General features: G+C 54.0%; 1 protein-coding gene across 1 annotated transcript; it reads right to left on the bottom strand.

Annotated features, from left to right (window-relative positions):
• Positions 1–1,468: 1,468 nt before the first annotated feature.
• BSG (basigin (Ok blood group)) lies at positions 1,469–16,084 on the bottom strand. The gene is made up of 9 exons (XM_056338177.1): positions 15,953–16,084; positions 10,790–11,137; positions 9,050–9,206; positions 7,130–7,218; positions 6,491–6,618; positions 5,997–6,270; positions 3,590–3,614; positions 3,191–3,260; positions 1,469–2,578 (listed from the first exon to the last, which is right to left on the bottom strand). Exons 1-8 carry the CDS (start codon positions 16,032–16,034, stop codon positions 3,203–3,205), a joined length of 1,161 nt encoding a protein of 386 aa, XP_056194152.1. The 5' UTR covers positions 16,035–16,084; the 3' UTR covers positions 1,469–2,578; positions 3,191–3,202.
• Positions 16,085–16,677: the final 593 nt, after the last annotated feature.

The raw sequence follows: 16,677 nt of genomic DNA, 5'->3' as shown, positions 1-16,677 counted from the left end.
CCCATGCTCTGAGCCCCACGGACGAGACCCCAAAACCTACGCTCCAGGCCACGGCACCAAGTCGCCCCCTTGGCATCGCAGAGCTGCCCCCAAGCAATAGCCTGTTTCTCCAAACCGCCCCCGAGCACAGTGCTGGCCACCAGCCCTGAGCCCAGCGTAGCCCCTGGCAAGCCCACCTGCGAGCCCAGCATAGCCCCCAGTGAGCCCACCTGCACAGGGGGCCAGAGCAAACACAGGGGTCCCAGCCAGGCTCGCCCCAAGGCGTCAAGACACGGAGGCTGAGCAGGATGCCCACAGGCAGCAGTGCCTGGAGCACCTGCGCTCCCCGGGACAGAGCAGAGCTCCGAGCACCAGCCGTGCACAGAGCTCGGTGCGGCAGCGCGGCAGGGCTTCGCCTTGGCTCACCATGGCAGCTGCTGTGGGAGAGCGGGCTCGGCAGAGAGCAGCACGATGCTGCTCCATCCCCATCCCGTCCCCATCCCAGCTCCCCAGGCTGTTTTTCTCCTCTGGGCCTGCCCAGCCTAACAAAAGGCACAAGCGATGCTTTGTGCGGCGGCCCAGAGCTGGGTCAGGCAGGACCCATAATCCTCATCAAGCAAATTAAGCCATGCATTGATTTTTTCACCCAGACAGCACCTGCAAGCACAAGGCTGGCTGTGAAGGCTTGCATAACCCACTTCCATGCCGCAGAGCCACGCTGCCCGGTCAGCCCTGCTGATGACACACTGAGGCAGCAGAAACTATCAGGAGGGACCCGGCCACCGCCGCTCTGGGCTGCCAGACCTTCCTGCAGGCATCAGCTCTCCAGGCACAGCGCTGCAGTCGCAGCCGTGCTCCCCAGGTACCCCTTCCTGGACAGGGAAAAAGAGTTGGGTACAGCTTGAGGCTGCAAGGCCATGGCTCAGTCACCCACTGGGACCAGCTGGAAGGACACGGTGGCTCCTCTCCAGCACCGCCTTGCTTGCAAAGGGACAGAGCACAGGGCTGGCAGCAGGAAAAGGATCCCCCACCATTATCATCCATCCTCTCCCCAGGCACAAGGTTGCACGCAAAGGCAGTGAAGGCATTGCACCTCTGCTGTCCCACCACAGGAAAGTGCAGGGCGAAAGAAAAATAACTGCTTAAGAGAAGCACAGGACACACAAGCAGCACATCCTGCAAAGGCTCCTGTAGGACAGGGCTGATCCTTGACCCCACAGCCACAAGGAACCGTGCAGCAGGGAGAGGTGATGCCTGTCCCCAGACAAGCAAGCATGCTCCAGGCTCTGCAGAGCAGGGAGCACCACTTGTCTCCCTCCACAAAGGCTTGAACACCTCTCGAGCTGCAAATACTTGGTGATCAGAGTACAGTCAGAGCTGGCACCGAGCTGCGAGAGACAGCATTGCGTTCTACAGCCAGAAATGAGTCAGCAGGTCAGGCAACCCAGGGGTCCAGCCCATAGGGAAGAGACTAGAGTCCAAACAAAGATGGGGGAAAGAAAAAAAAAAAAAAGAATCATCTTTATTTGTGAAGTGTGTTAACAGATGGAACAGTTCAATGCTACCCAGCAATAAAGGTATTAGACTCCACTGAGCACTTGTCTGCTCTCAGGCTCCCATGTCATGCAAACATCACAATGGCTCAAGCACAAGAACACACGCTGTTAAACTGCCCCCGGCACTGACCACAGCCCCTGCTCACTCTGCCCCAATCCCCCACTGCAGCAACCTGAGAAGAGATATAACCACCCACGAAATAAGTTAAAAGCAATTGCATTTATCCAGTGTCCAGCTCTAGCACACTGCCTCCTGGTTGTCTGTCTATTTTTAGGGTAACTAAGAACAGCTCTGGAGGAGCCGATGGCTGACGGGACGTGCCGAGGAATGAGCCCTTTGCCCGCTGCTCCCCAGGAGTGGCAACAGCAGCCGTGCCTGGTGCCCTGCCCAAGTGGCATACGGGACATGTGCTGCTTCCACGCTAGGGAAAGGTATGGCCTTGCTCCAGGTGATGCGCTGGGAGACACAGAACTACTTTCCTGGGAACTCTCGGGTCAGGCTGGGTCATCTCCCACTGTCACCAAAGCTGCTTCTTCCTGACCCACGCAAACAGGGCAGGACAACAGAACTGGGAACCCAGGCTGTGCCACCTGCATCTGTGGAGCAGCACACGAGGAACTGCGCACATCTCGCTGCACGTTCAGGTCTTCTCTACAGCTCTTTGAGTGGCTTCAAACACTGAGGTGGGGCAGGAGGGCATTTCAGAATGGCCCAGTCCAACACACCCTGTTCTTCCCAGAGGTGAGGAAGAAGCAAGCTGTACTCCCACCCACCCACTCGGTACCAACACAAACAAACCTAGGACAGAAACAGCCAGTGACCTAGACTACCAGAAACAAGGAATTTACATTTACAGGTAGAAAAACCCTCCCACAACTCTTTAATAAAAAAAAAGTGTATTTAGATTCTACAACTTAAGTTTCTTTAGAAAGTGAAGTAACTGAAATCGCAAGGACCGCACTAGAATATTTCACGGTGCTATTTTACCAAAATATTAGAAGAAAACAAAATTGTCCAGATGAGTTGTTCATCTACATGTCACCTGGCAGGGGAGAGAGAGAGAGAGAAAAGGCACTTAGATAACCCAGCTGTACCAGTAAGGCTGCACTGTGCTAGAGGGGGCTGATGGAGCAGTACAGGACAAAGGCAGCCCGTCAGTAAAGCTGTGGGCTAGGACTTACCTCCTGCTCAAGTCCAGGGCAGGAGTTACCAGGCAGTCCTAACTCTCCCATGCTTTAGAGCCCCATTGTAGTCCCACACATTCTTCTCCCTCTCCCCTCGCCTGCCTGGGCAGAGGTCAGACACCCTGCCTTATCCCACACACAGTCCCCAGCAGCTCTGGAAGGTTTCTACCAGGCCTGTGCCTGAGCTTCACGGCAACACATGTCCCCCCCAGCCTTCCCAGATTCTGCAGTATGATGCTGGGCCAGAAAAGCCTCTGTCAGCATGGATGCTCCTGCTTCTCCCAGAGACCCTTTGCAGATGCAGCCAGTGCAGCCAGGCCAGACCTCTGAGCAGCTGATAGAGCTCCAGCTGGGTTACAGCTAGAGACAGGCACCCAGGCTGCTGTAGGAGCCCCTCGCTGTGAGGGGGCAAAGAGCCTGGCACAGCCACTGTTCTTGGCAGCGGCTCTACCCTGGGGAGTTGCACTCACCTGGCCCCTCTCTTAGTTAGCATTTCTCTGGCGGACGTTCTTGTCCTTGTGGTTTGTGGCGTTGCTTTTCCTGGAAAGAGAGAAGGGGCAGTGAGGAAAGAAAAAAAAGCACAAAGCCCCCCCCCCCCAATGTAATTCAGGTCCAAATAGATGGTCAAGGTAAAGCAAAATGACATTAGTCACGAGAACAGCATCAGTTTGAGACACTGGTGCCATCCCCCATTTTATGTGGCTCATACCCAGGTCACATTAAATGATTCCTGGGGGGGAAAGTCTCCTGCCCAGCAAGCTTGTGTGCCATCCCCACACCAGCTAGCTTTTATATTCAGAGCAGATTCCCTGGATGGATGCGATCTGCCAGTACAAGTCTGGCTAACCAGGAAAAAGCAAGGTACTTACAGCGGTGCAGAACCTCCATCATCATCTTCACATTCAGAACAGCATAGAAAGAAAGAATGAGTAGTGTCAGGAACAGCATGTAAGAAGTAATCCCTGTCACCTCTTAAAACTCTGAGCACTGCATTTCAGACCGGTTACTGGATACACTGGATACTACTGCCTGCACAGCACTGAACACAAAAGGTCATCTCCCCCACAGGGCTCATTTTGCCAGGACCTGGCAGAGCAGGGGGCTACTTCTTACTGGAAGACTACCACCCCCAGCATGAGTTAAGCTGCTTCTTGTCTAGACTTAGACAAGGCACAAACTTAGACATAAGCTCCTGTTGGCACAGGGTAGGCTTGGCTCACAGGATAAGTCACCATCGCCCTGGCAGCCAGCAGCTGTCAGGTCTGGCACCTCACTGAGGCACACCTGGGACTAACCACCCCAGGAGACCACCGAGTCAGTCACACAGGGAAGCATCCCAGTCTCTAAAGCAGCACTGCTGACTGGGAACATCTGTTTAACACTTGCGCCCTGTGTACCCTCAGCAGACCAGCCAGTCTTTCCCACCACCAGCAGTCAGAACTGGAAAAAAGAGCGCCACAGATCCGCCCAGCAAAACAGCCCAGCTGCCACAGATCTCACTGCTGCTCTCACCCCTGCGGCACCACTAACTCAGATGGCTCCCAGATCTGAGCAGAATTCAACGGCAAGTGAAGGGGAATCCAAACAAGATGTTTTGGGAATGAAGCTTTAAGCATCAGCAGCAGTATGCTCTTCTTCCCCACACATTTTGTGAAATCAATAATCGCACTGCACACCACATTCTTGCTACGCTGAGAAGCACGGCTAAGAAAACATTGCTGCTGACATGTGCCAAGCCCTGGGGCCTTTCACCAGCTCCCTGCAGTCTGCCACCTTCCAGCAGGAAGGTTCCCCATCATCTCTTCCAGAGTCCCAGCTTCCCTCAAACAGCACCGAGCGGTGAGGCCCATGCTCTAAGGATTGGGGCTGCCTCAGGCACCAAGATGTGCGTGCATACAGCTGGTGAGAGGACGGCTGCAGGAACATGGCACAAAATCTTCTACTTACCATTTGAGGTGGCACCCAGCAGCAGAGAAGGGAAGAGTGGAAAGATAACACCAGCAAGGATATCACACCGCACACAAGCCAGACTCTTCCCATCCCAGGTAATGGATCATCCTCACAACCACGTACCGTGAGGAGCAGCATTTGTCCGAGCTGGCTCAGCCATGCCTTACTGCTGCCTCCTCTCAAGAGGGGCAAAGCTACAAAGGCTTTTGGGAAGAGGTAACCACCTTACGCTAGGGAAGTCTAAAGCTTTATATGGTGCTGTACCCTCATCCGCAAGCACTTGGGAACCTGAGCTTAAGAGCTCTGGCCAAGGAGCATCAGGACACTTCAGGACACATGCCCAGTCTTCATCTGTCAAAGCATCTGCTACAGCTCTGACAGGTCAGCACTCAACATGATCTGGCCCAGGCTGATGCCATCAGAAGCCAGATCACTCTACACTCACAGGCTATAGTTTTTTTGCTGGAAGATGCAGCTACAACAGCCTTAGAAAGACATCTGCCTTCCAGCCAAGAGTGTCAAGAGGACAAAGCCTCCGCTTGTAAAACTGCCTCGAGTAAAGTTCCCCAAGGGGAGGGATATTTAGTTTCAGTCCCTCTGCTGCACCCTCACTCCACTCAGCCTGCCTGATGTGCTGTTCCAGGGCTAAGGGGCCTGACCCAGCAAGCAGGAAGGATACCAAGCATTTACACTTCATTGTTAACTGGATCAGATAAGGGATGGGTGGCTGGGCTAACACAATGCAGATCCTTACTGATAAGGAAAGGGAGGAGCTGATATTCCCAGAACAGAATAAAGAGAGCACCAGGCCTTGAGGAAGTCTCCTGGAGTCAGGATGCGTGGATCAGAGGACCCAAAACAGATCCATGAACTGAACGCGAATTAAGCTAAGCCTAGTCTTACAGAGCCACTAACGCAGTCCCTCGATTCTGCAGCACCAAAAAAGCTCTACTACTTGTTCTGAAATCAGCTTCTCCAGAACATTAGCTGCCAAAGCCAGCTCAGTCCTGCAGACACTCACGTGAAGCACTTGAGCAAAGTGCAGAGGAACTGGTGAGACAAAAGGCCAGGCTGACCAGCACTGAATCTTATCTCGCTCCAGATCCAAAGCACAGCTTGCTGAAGGACTGTTCGAAAAGCACAAGTACTTGCAACTTCACCCTAAAGCAGCCTGGCAAAGACTACAATCGTTTTACAAGGAGTGCCCCAAGAAGCAGCCCTCAAATTAATGCCCATCCGATAAAGGGAACTCCAAAAGAACATTTTGCTTGCACCCTACAAGTCACTTGGTCTGCCCAGAAAGATTTAACCCCAGGCACCTCTTACCATCAAGAACTTCATCTGGCTTCCTCCTCTTCTCATAGATGAAGATGATGGTGACAAGAACGAGGACTTCTGCCACAATACCCAGGAAGGGCCAGAGTGCTGCTAGACGGCTGCGTACGCGCAGGTTCACTGTAGCACCACCAGAGCCATAAGAGTTGGTGGCATTGCAGTGGTAGTCACCCGTATCCTCCTCAATATTCAGTTTAAGAATGCGTAACTCTGTCTTGTTGCCACTGGACTTGATAATGTATCGACCAGAACCATTGATGATGGGCTGGAGGGAGGGAGAAAGGGAGACAGCTCTCAGGGCAGTGCTGAGATGAGGGGAGCTGCTCACTTACTACACATGGTTCTACTACTACAGGAATCCTCCTTGCCACAGCACCGAGGGCTACTTTGAAACAGCTAATTCTGATGGGGCAAGGTCCTCCACCTCTTTGCTGGGAAACAGGGTAGGCAGAAGAGGAGAAAGAGCATCAAACCACAGCACTTACTTCTTGACCACTTTTGTACCAGAGCCAAGAGAAAACAGGGGGGAAAGAGGGATTCTTGCAGGTCAGCACACCAGTGTCCCCTTCATTCCCATGCTCAGACTTCTTGTACGCCGTCACTTGGGGTGGAACTATAACCAAGAGAAAAAGAAATTCAGGCACCTCACCGTAGAAAGCACGTAGATTCGTGCTCCCTGCAGCCCCTCCAGCCAGCATCAGATGCCGTTACCCATATAGCCTGACTTCAGTTTCCAAAATGCCTTAGTGGGTCTGTTCTCCTCGCTTGCCCGTTGTCCAGCATTTTCAGAAAGGAAAGCACATCAAGCTGCTTCGAGAAAGGCTCAGACACATTCGCCCACCAGGTATCATCCCTCTCCCGTTATTCTTGTGGGAGCATGCCCACAGCAGAAGGCTGCTTTAATGCAAGGTCTAAGAGCTGACCCTACAGACGCTTTAGCTGCCTGATAAAATGGAGCTGCCTCACAGAGCAAGCCCAGTAGTACACGTGTAGAGTCTTGCAGCCTTATCAGTAAGGACTAGAAGCAGCTTTAAGCAGCTGAAAAGATACCAAAGCAAAGCCTTCAGGAGAACGCAGCTTCTCCACTCCCCTCCTCGGACCCAGAAGCAAACATATGAAGTTACCTGAAATATTCACTTGTGCTTTTATCACTGGGTTTGTTTTGTAGACGCAATCATAGACACCAGAGTGCTCTTCCATCTTCCCCTCGATTCTGCCAGAGAACAGGATGTCAGATAAGCATTCAGCACAACTGACTCATCCACAGACACCAAACTCCAGACCCATGGAAAGAGACACTGCTAAGCATCAATCTCCTCCACAGGCAATTTCTCCCATTCCAGCACCAGTCCTTGCGCTGCACCACGTATCTACAGCAACCCAACTCTCCACCCTTCTCCCCTCAAAGAGTGAGGATGTCAGAAGAGGGTTTCATGTACACCAAGTCTAACACAGGTCCGTCAAGTCAGTCATCACTGAGGCCTCCTGACCCTGTGTCCTGAATCCTGAAAACCAGCAGCATTCACTCCCTAACCCAAAGCACTCTTGCTATCAGGGACTCTACAAAGGGCAAAAAAATTGAAGACCAAAACTGTTAGCTAGTACAGATGAAGAAAACCAGGAGCACCAGGACAACACTACACCATACCCAGGTGCAGTGCTGTATGTACCATTCAGAAGCAGCCAACTTCATGCTCTTCCCTCTTCCATACAGACTCCAGACTCATGTAAAAAAAAAAAAACCACAACCATACCCTACTGTGCAAAGCTAACAGAATCTGAGGTGCAGCAAGGGAGTCCTCTAGCCAGCACAACCCAGGACACAGCCACACACCCCAGGTTAAGACATCAGCCCTGCGGTTCACCTCTAAAGGAGGCCAGCAAGGAGTTTAGGACAACAGGTTCAGAGGAAGGCTGCTCTTCCCCTGCAGAAAAGCCAACTGAAACACATGGCAAAGCAGTGGCAAAGAAACACCCAGGCTGGATTACTCTGGATTGACCCAAGCGTAGGGAGAACTCTCCCATTTTCCTTTTTGTAAAGCTGCTGCAATGAGATTTAGTGGATTACACTGCACTGCAACAAACACCTCATTCTGCAGCTTAGTAATGCCCACTCAAGGGAAGGGGCAGGCAAAGTTTCAGTCCTGTGGCTGCACTGGGACAACAGGCTGTTTTGTTAGTTCTACTGTGCATGGCGCTTCCCACTTCCAAAAACCACTCAGCTGAGGAATTGAGGTCACGCGAGGGAGGCTGGGTTATAAATACTTTAATCCTTGTTCAGCTCCCTGTTGCTATGGGGAGACAGGCACGTCGGCACTGCCATACAAAAGGACATGATGCCTCTACAGCTGCTGGGTCACTGCCAGCCAGGCCTGACTGTAATCAAAAAGGAAAGCTCACTGCACTGTTACAATAAGGCTGGTATTCCCGTTTCTGCTCTGCTACATCCTGCAAACAGTTTCTGAGCACTGACCAGAACTCAGGGGCAGCTTCCCAGCTTGTTCTGTAAGAACGGTTGGACTTTGGAATGGTACATAAAACCCAGAGGCGCAGACAGCATACACGGGAGTCTCTCATTCCACACATGGCCTCCAGGAGCAGGGAGCTGACATCCTGCTCAGAGCAGGGGTCCCTCAAAACCCTGGGAAAACAGCTCCAGCACACTGATGTCAGCACAGACAGACAGAGTGGACTCAGGTCAGACGACAGCCCCAGCCATGCTGCACCTGACAAACCAGAGCCCAGCTGAACACCTGTGTAAAAACATGAAGCAGCAGAACTTCTCTTACTAAGAGGGTATTTGCGGCATATAACTTTCCCTTCCTCCTCCTTTTTGCCCTGTCCTCCTCGTAAAGGAGGAAATGTTGGGCCTTACCAAAGTGTTGCTTAGCTCATCTTATGTTCTAAAGTTTAAAAGCATACATTTTCAGCAAGACTGAAAGCATTTCGCTTCGGGTTCAGCAGATAGGAAACATGAACTGCCTCCGGTAAAAAACCTGAGGCCTGTGTTCAGATTCTTATCTGACCCTGCCCCTGACACTCACGTGTAACTGGTGAAAGCACTTGACTCTGTGTCCGTCTGAAGTATCTTGTCCCCGTGCATCCATTCGTGCCCCTTGATGGCAGGGTAAGGCGCAGTGATGTTACAGCTGAGGATCAGCTTGCCAGAGACACCAGTTACATGAGCTTTGATTTCTGGACCTGCATTTGTAAACAATTCAATGGAAGTTAACAACCAGTATCCCAGAGGTCACATGCCTGCCCAAGAACCTCTACTGCAAAACCCACAGCTCCTTCTGGTCTCTATCATAGCTTTCACTTACCTCTGCAAACAGTTTCCTACCAGAACTGGTGACACCAGCATAGGAGAGACTCGAATGCCAGGCAGCGAGGGCCTGACTGCACCTAGCGATAACCAGCGCTGGCCTTGCAGCTGCTCCCACCACGAGCAGGACCACTGCCATGTGTGCTGGATCACTGAGCCTCCTGCCGTCCCTACAATGGGTGCAGCTCCAGCAGAGCTAAGTGCTCGATAAGCAATAGGAAAGGTCATACTGTGAAGGGCAGAGCATGGCGCTCTGCTTTTATGAGCCACTATAGCACTCTGTGTCAACACCTTCCAGAATCTGAGCAGCTTTAGACACCTTCAGGTAAGGAAATGGATGGCAGTTCAAGATCCTCTCTTGTGAGGGGTAGCAAACAAGACCATAGGTGAGCAGTATGAGCATCACCTGATGCAGCCCAGATTAAGAGTTAGATCTACTCCAGGGAGAACACACAGAACCACGACTCCGAAAGGTCTTGGGGCCTCCATGAGCCAAGCAGCAGTAAATTATGCAACATGACTCAGGCATTTCTACTTGTAGGAGGCAATTCAAGGAAACTGCTGCCATTAGCAGCACCGCTGCACAGCCCTGGTAGCACTATGGTTCCTACCCTTCCTTTCAATCTCTTGGAAGCAACAATTTTTGCACAGGGCTGACAGACATTTTGCTATTCCTCCTACCCAAATCCCACTGGAAGAAGGTTCTGCTGGAGTTCTGTATTCCCTAGCACATTTATGCTGAGAAGACTGCTGTGCTGCTCTGCTAACTTCAGGATTCATGGTAAGACCTTAGCAGGATTTTTTAAATCCCTGACACTGGCCCAGGTTTCTGTTACTCAAAGCAGCTGCCTGTGAGCTCCAGAGCTCGACTGCCAGCTCTGTAACTAGAGGGAACCCAGTCACTTCCACAGGACAAGCAACTATAACACATTCAGTGTCGCACACAGACACGGCCATTTCAAAAACGGTTGCATCTCAAGAAACTCAAAGCAAGTTTTGTTCCCCACAGCTTGTATCACTAGCAAGAAAGCGAGCTTAAAGCCGGACTGTTGAGAGGAGCAGAAGCTGTACGAGCTGTAGGGAAGGGCCGGTTTGTCAGTGGTGGTTAGGGCAGAGTCTACCACAGAATCAAGACTCAATTCTGCAAGCCAGCACCGGGACTTGGAGGCACTCGGGAAATAAGCGGCAGGTTCCAGGTCTTTGGCTCCGGAAAAGGCACGGGATTGCCGAAGGGCGTTTTGGTTGGGAAGCCACAACCCTTTTTGAGCAGGACCATTTTGGGTCAAGTCACAAGTGGTGAGGGAGATGACAGAGGGTGGGAGTCTCTCGGTTCTACAGCTGGGATGGGAGGGTGAGGGGAGCTTTCGGGAGCCACAGGACACGGGTGCAGGGGTGAGCATGGCAGGAGACTCAAGACACTGGTGTCCGAGCAAGTGCCAAGGCCTGTGTGGCCACTCACGTTCGATGACAAAAACGTTCGCCTGGGAACGGATCCACTTGACTTTGGGGCTCTTCGACAAGTGGTTGCGGTCAGGGTCGTTGCTAGCCCGGCACTCATACATGCCCGAGTCGTCGCTTGTGAGGTTTGCGATGTAGATGGTACTGGTAGAGTGCAGGTTGTAGGTGGCGTTGATTTTGACACGGTCCTGCCGTGCACCATCCCAGAGCTGAGCATAGGTCTCATTTGGCTCGTTTCCCTCAAACCACCACTGGATCTCAGGGATGGGATTGCCAATCGCCTCGCAGTACAACTCGACGCTGTCCTGAGTCAGTCTCTTTTGAGACAGTGGTGACTTTATAAAACCAGCTATGAGTTGAAGAGGTATTAGTGCAAAGTGTTAGTGCAAAGCAAGAAATCACCCTCTACAGCAAAAAAACAAGTCAGCCATTGAGAAGAGGACACACACGACCTTCAGATCAGCATAGTCTTCCCTCCCTCCCCTCCACGCTCTCTGAACTCTGCCCAGCTCAGACAGGGCTGTTATTTTTAATTGTTGCTCCTCCAGTCAACACTTCCTGCAACTCAGCTGCAAAACCAGAACACACAAACCAGCATATAGCATTTGCCACTATAAAAACAAGAAACCCACAGCAGTCATGGCACTGCCCATCTTCCACGAGGGACAGCGCTGCAACACGACACTTGCTGGGGCAGACCAAGTGCCTGCAATGCTTCCCCAACACTCACTCGGTCCCCAGGCAATTTCAGTTCTGGATGAAGACAACAACAGGGTTTTGTTGCAAGGGCTTACCCAGCCTCCATGGTCCCCAGACAAATTAAGCATCCCCTGCACTCTGGCACGGGTCTGCCAAAGCACCCGCCGCAGGTCGCGATGGAAGGCTGGCAGCACAGCAAGGCAGCACAGCCCCAGACATGCGTCCCACCGCAGGGAGGGCAGCACCCAGAGCAGACCAAGCCCTGCTGAGTCAGTTTTAAGGCAACTGCCACGGGAAAAGTGCTTCATTACTCCCCTCTCACCCCGGAGAGGAACGTGCCCATTCCCCCTTGCTGCCATGCCTGAGGTCAGCTGGGAGCAGGCTGGGTCCCAGGCAATCCCAACGCTGCACAGTGACTAGGGGACACTGTGCACTGCCACACATACCCTGCGTGGTGACCAGGGGACACTGTGCACTGCCACACATACCCTGCGTGGTGACCAGGGGACACTGTGCACTGCCACACATACCATTCCCTTCGCTGGCCTCTCATCTGCCAGCCCTCACTGCGCTGCAAGGGCTGCTCTCTGCCTCGCTCTCACACGCTTGTTCCACACCTCTGCTCACTAAGATACATGGCAGATACTTTTAAAAACAATTTAAGATAAGTTTTTTTTAGGGGGAGGAATGCCTTGCAGCCTGCAAGATGTCACAAGCCAGGTGAGGAAACATGAACTTTTGTTTTCACACAAACACTGAAATCAGACTTTTTATCTCAGGCAAGATAACTTTGCCAGGCTAAATTAGAAATAAACGGATTAAAAGAGCAAGAAGCAGCTGCAGGCTACAACTACGGTATTTTTCAAACTGCTCTTGCGGCGAGAAGCCAGGGGGCTCAGCTTTTGAAAACACAGTCCAAAGGTAGGTCCGTGAGTCACCAGACTGGAAAGCTGAGCTGCTAAACACCTTTAGGTGCAGCAACAGGCACTGTGACCAGCCACCCCAGGGTGCAAACCATCACCAGGCAGCCAGAAGGGCAGGCCCCGGGGGAGCTGTTCTGGAGGGGCAGGAAGGGAGGCTCTAGCAGCAACACCGCTTCTGGAAAAGGCATCATCAAAATCACTTACGTGAATCGACTCAGAGTTAAGAAGAACTAGTGGAGCTTGCGACACATCCTTCCCGCATGCTGACTACACTTCAGACGTGCCAAGGGCAGGCTTATGGGGCACCCCGCACGCAGAGACAGCTTCCAGGAAATTAATTCACTCTGTTATTGAGCACTTAAAGGTTCCTCATTATACAAAATCCTCCTTATATACACTGTGATGTACAGACACATAGGAGGTGAGTTTGGGAGCTAATTTTTTTTTTTTTAATATGTACCTGAAGATGTTTTGGCAAGAAATCTTATGCCCATTTTTTGTGTCCATAGAAACAAATCAGTATTACAAAACCCAAGTCTGCTCAAACTTCAGAAAAATACAAGCAAGTCTGCAAGCTAAGTTTCAGTGTCCCAAATAAAACAATGCCACATTTCCCAAAGGAAAAATTAGCTTTACATACTAAAGCTTTGAAAGGCTGGAAGAACAGACATGCCTGGACCTGGACAAGGAAAGAGATCTGACCCTGATCTTAGACCAAGACACTTTTAGGAGAAGGCAGATTATTACAAAGAAGCAGGAGGTGACAGGGATCCAAAAAACCATAGGAGGGTATCAGCTGTAAGCAACTTCCCCAGACACCGAGTTTCACTTCTAGAAGTGACCTGTATGCCTGATGGGGCTTTTTTACACCACAAGCCTGTGATTAAACACTCCCAACTACCTAATTCCGACAAGTTACAGAACTGTCTGCAGCACTTGTAAAAGCCTGTCCCACTTTAACTACAGCCTGATTTTAAATGGGAGCTAGTAAACATCGAGGGGGTTTTTTTGGTTTGTTGTTTTTTTTTTTTTTTAACAGATACAAGGTGATTATTGTATACCAACAAAATAAGCTGTTGCAAGGTTATTTGCTTTGAGTTAGAGGGCACTTCATGCAGTTCAGACAGGCTAAAAAGCTTTAGCAAGCCCTAACAACAGCAAGTACCATTTGCATTCACATGGGATTAATAACCCCCTCTGCTCCCAACACAAAGCAAGCCAGGCAATCAAAAATCCTGGGCACTCAAGGCTGGGGAACACGCCTGCTGAGTGCAGGGACACACAAGCACAGCCGGCATCAATCCAGTGGAATCGATCAGAGCTACTCAAAACATTTCCCAAATGGTGATGGGCTGCACACTGAAATCAGCTCACAAAAACAAGAGATTCTTCTCAGAACTGAGCTGGACACTCCCCTTGGGCACTGTGCGGTATCTGACCAAGCTGGGACAGCAGGGTGAAGGCAGACAAGACCAGATAACTCCTCTCCAGCCACCTTCAAACTAAAAACAACCTCTCGCCCGGGGGCAGAGGGAGGAGTTCATGGGGTGTAAACAGTGTCAGGGACCATGCTTGGGCAACCGAGCCTGGCAGGAGACTGCCCTGTCCCACAGAGTATGCTCTCCTCTCCAGCATGACCTTTGTTTCCTGGCCTCGGGAGAGGATGTTTGAGCCTCCGACACTATTTGTCATTTCCATTAACAACTATAGAATGTACTGCCTCCTTGGGCTTCGCATAACCAGGCAGTCCCAACACAGCCAAGTCAAAGACCAGTGCTTTCCATCAGGATACCTCCTCCTGAGGGCACAGGGTACAAGCACACACCTACCTACGCTTCAGCCAGTTGTTCTGCGTGGTGAGCTACCAAAAGCTGGGATATTGCAGTTTAAAAGATCTATCTCTCAGTCTGCTCTACAGCCAAATCTAAATACCGTTGAGAGGTAAACCCCCTCACTTCCCAGCCTCCCCACCCTGCTTATGTGGAGAATTGGCAGTGCAATGCACCGAGCTCAAGAGCCCCACAGCCGGGGCAGGACACACACGCTGCAGAACCGATGGGCCTGTGTAGCAGCTTTTCCTTCTGAGGCTTTTCAGACCAAGGATAGAAACAGCCTCCTCCACATGGCATTTGTGTTGATCCCTTAGGCAGGGGACAGCTTGTGGCAGGTCCCCACCAGCGCTCAGCATGGCAGAGGGAGCAGGAAGCAGCCAACATGGGCCATTTCAGGTTAGTTCATGAAACTCCTTGTTCTACCCCCTAAGCGTGAAGTTCAGAAGGCTCTCCCCTGCTCTCCAGTATTAAAATGCAACTCTGCCACAATGGAGCAGACAATTCCATCACTACCCCTGGATTTTTCAGAAGCCTGCCACTCTTTTGCCTTCAATTGTTGGGTTTGGCTCAACCACACTGCACTAAGTCTGATACCACAAACAGGTGGTGACTTTTTTAGTACCCGCAGAACAGCCAGGAAGAACAGGCTAGTGCTCACAGCAAAACAAAGCCTTCACCATCAGCACCTCCTGCACCAGGTATGAATCAGAGACTGCGGAGTCCTCCAGGCAGCCCTGAACTGGCCGACGGGCCAGGATCTGGCTCAATGAGGGAGGGAATGGAACGGAACATCAGCAGCACCCAGCAGGTCCCAGCCCCTCTGGGGTCCTGCCCCTAGGCACCCAACAGGCTGCTGCAAGCCCCCAGCTGCAGAGCAGGGGGTGGGGGGCCGAGGTGTTGTTCCCTCATTAGGGGATTATCAACTTAAGCACCACGTGAGCATCTTTAGGGATTTAAAACCGAGCGCCCTGCTGCTCCTGGATAAGCCCTGGAAACCCGAGAAATGGCTGCGAGGAATAAATTTCCTTGGTTTCCCCACAGGGAAAGCAGCTGGGCACCCCCGCAGGGCCTTTCCCCCTCAGGGCCAGCTCGCATGGCCCGCGGCCCAGGGGCAGCCACAGCCCGCGGGACCCCCCCCAGGCCCCCCCCCTCACAGCCCCCAGCCCCGCCACAGGCTGCGGGACCCCCCAGGCCCCCCCCCGCTCCCTCCTCACAGCCCCCCAGGCTCCCCCAGCCCCCCCCCACTCCCTCCTCACAGCCCCCAGCCCCGTCACAGGCTGTGGGACGTCCCCAGGCCCCCCCGCTCCCTCCTCACAGCCCCCAGCCCAGCCACAGACCCCAGGACGCCCCCAGCCCCCGGGACCCTCCACCCTGCCCCAGCCCCGCCGCTCTCCCAGCCCCCCCCCCCCCCCCCCCCCCGCTCCCTCAGCACAGGGTCACCCCCCTCCCCGCCCCCGAACGCCGGGCCCAGGCCCGGCCCCACCCGCCGTGCGACGTGCCTCGCCGCAGGGCGCCCGCTGGGTCCCGGCCGGCTCCAGCGCCGCTCCGCCCCCCCTGTTCAAGCCCGCCGCGGAGCCCGGCTCCCCGCCACGGGGCGAGAGCCGCTCCGCGGAGCCGGGACCCCCGGCACGGGCCGCCCCGCAGAGACACCCCCCGTCCCCCCCCGGCTAAAGCCGCCCCAGCCCAGCCCGAGCCCCCGCCGTCCCGTACTTGTCCCCGCGACGCCGGCGGCCAGCCCGCCGAGGAGAAGCAGCGCCAGGAGGCTGCACGGCCCAGCCGCTCCCGCCGCCATCTCTGCCCGCGCTCCGCGCCGCGCCGCGCCGCCCCGATATAAGCGCCGCGCCGTGTCACGGAGGCGGGGGCGGGCCCGGGGCGGGACACGACCCCTCGGCCCTCCCAGCGGCCAATCGCGCGGCGCTCCGGAGAGCTGTCCCGCCCATCCAGCCCGGCGCGGCCAATCAAAAGGAGCGCTGGCGTAGTGCATCTCTCCTCCCTCCGCTCCCCTGCGGGGAGAGCCGGTTCGGGCCGGTCCCGCCGCGGCCACGCCCACCAGCCAGGCGCGCAGCCAATGGGGAGGCGCAGCGGGGGCCACGCGGCTGCAGCGCCCGCGTGAGCGCGCGGGGCCGGTCCCGGTCTCGGGGCGGGGGAGGGGGAGGAGGGAGCGGGGTGGACGGACGGAGCGGCGGCAGCACCGGGGGACCCTGGTACCACAGCGGCAGCGGGAGCGGTTGGGGGAGCGGCGGCCCCGGGGGTCCCTGGGACCACAGCAGCAGCGGGAAGGGGTGGGCGAGCGGCACTGGGTGGAACCGGGGGTCCCTGCCATCCTAGCGGCAACGGGAGGGGGGGCGTAGCCCCGGGGGAAGGCGGCTGTGCGGGGGAGAGGGGGGAGCGGTAAGCCGGGGAGCACCGTGTGTCATAGGGAGCACCGGTGGGGA

The sequence above is a fragment of the Falco biarmicus genome, chromosome 4 (assembly GCF_023638135.1).
Source record: "Falco biarmicus isolate bFalBia1 chromosome 4, bFalBia1.pri, whole genome shotgun sequence".
Lineage (NCBI taxonomy): Eukaryota > Metazoa > Chordata > Aves > Falconiformes > Falconidae > Falco > Falco biarmicus.
This window is presented reverse-complemented; position numbering and strand designations above follow the sequence as displayed.

Coding starts and splice junctions, on each gene's coding strand:
- BSG (XM_056338177.1), bottom strand. CDS start 16,034: ATGGCGGCGGGAGCGGCTGGGCCGTGCAGCCTCCTGGCGCTGCTTCTC. Junction 11,138..15,952: donor CGCCGGCGTCGCGGGGACAA/GTACGGGACGGC, acceptor TTCAACTCATAG/CTGGTTTTATAAAGTCACCA. Junction 6,619..7,129: donor AGCACAAGTGAATATTTCAG/GTAACTTCATAT, acceptor TCTTGGTTATAG/TTCCACCCCAAGTGACGGCG.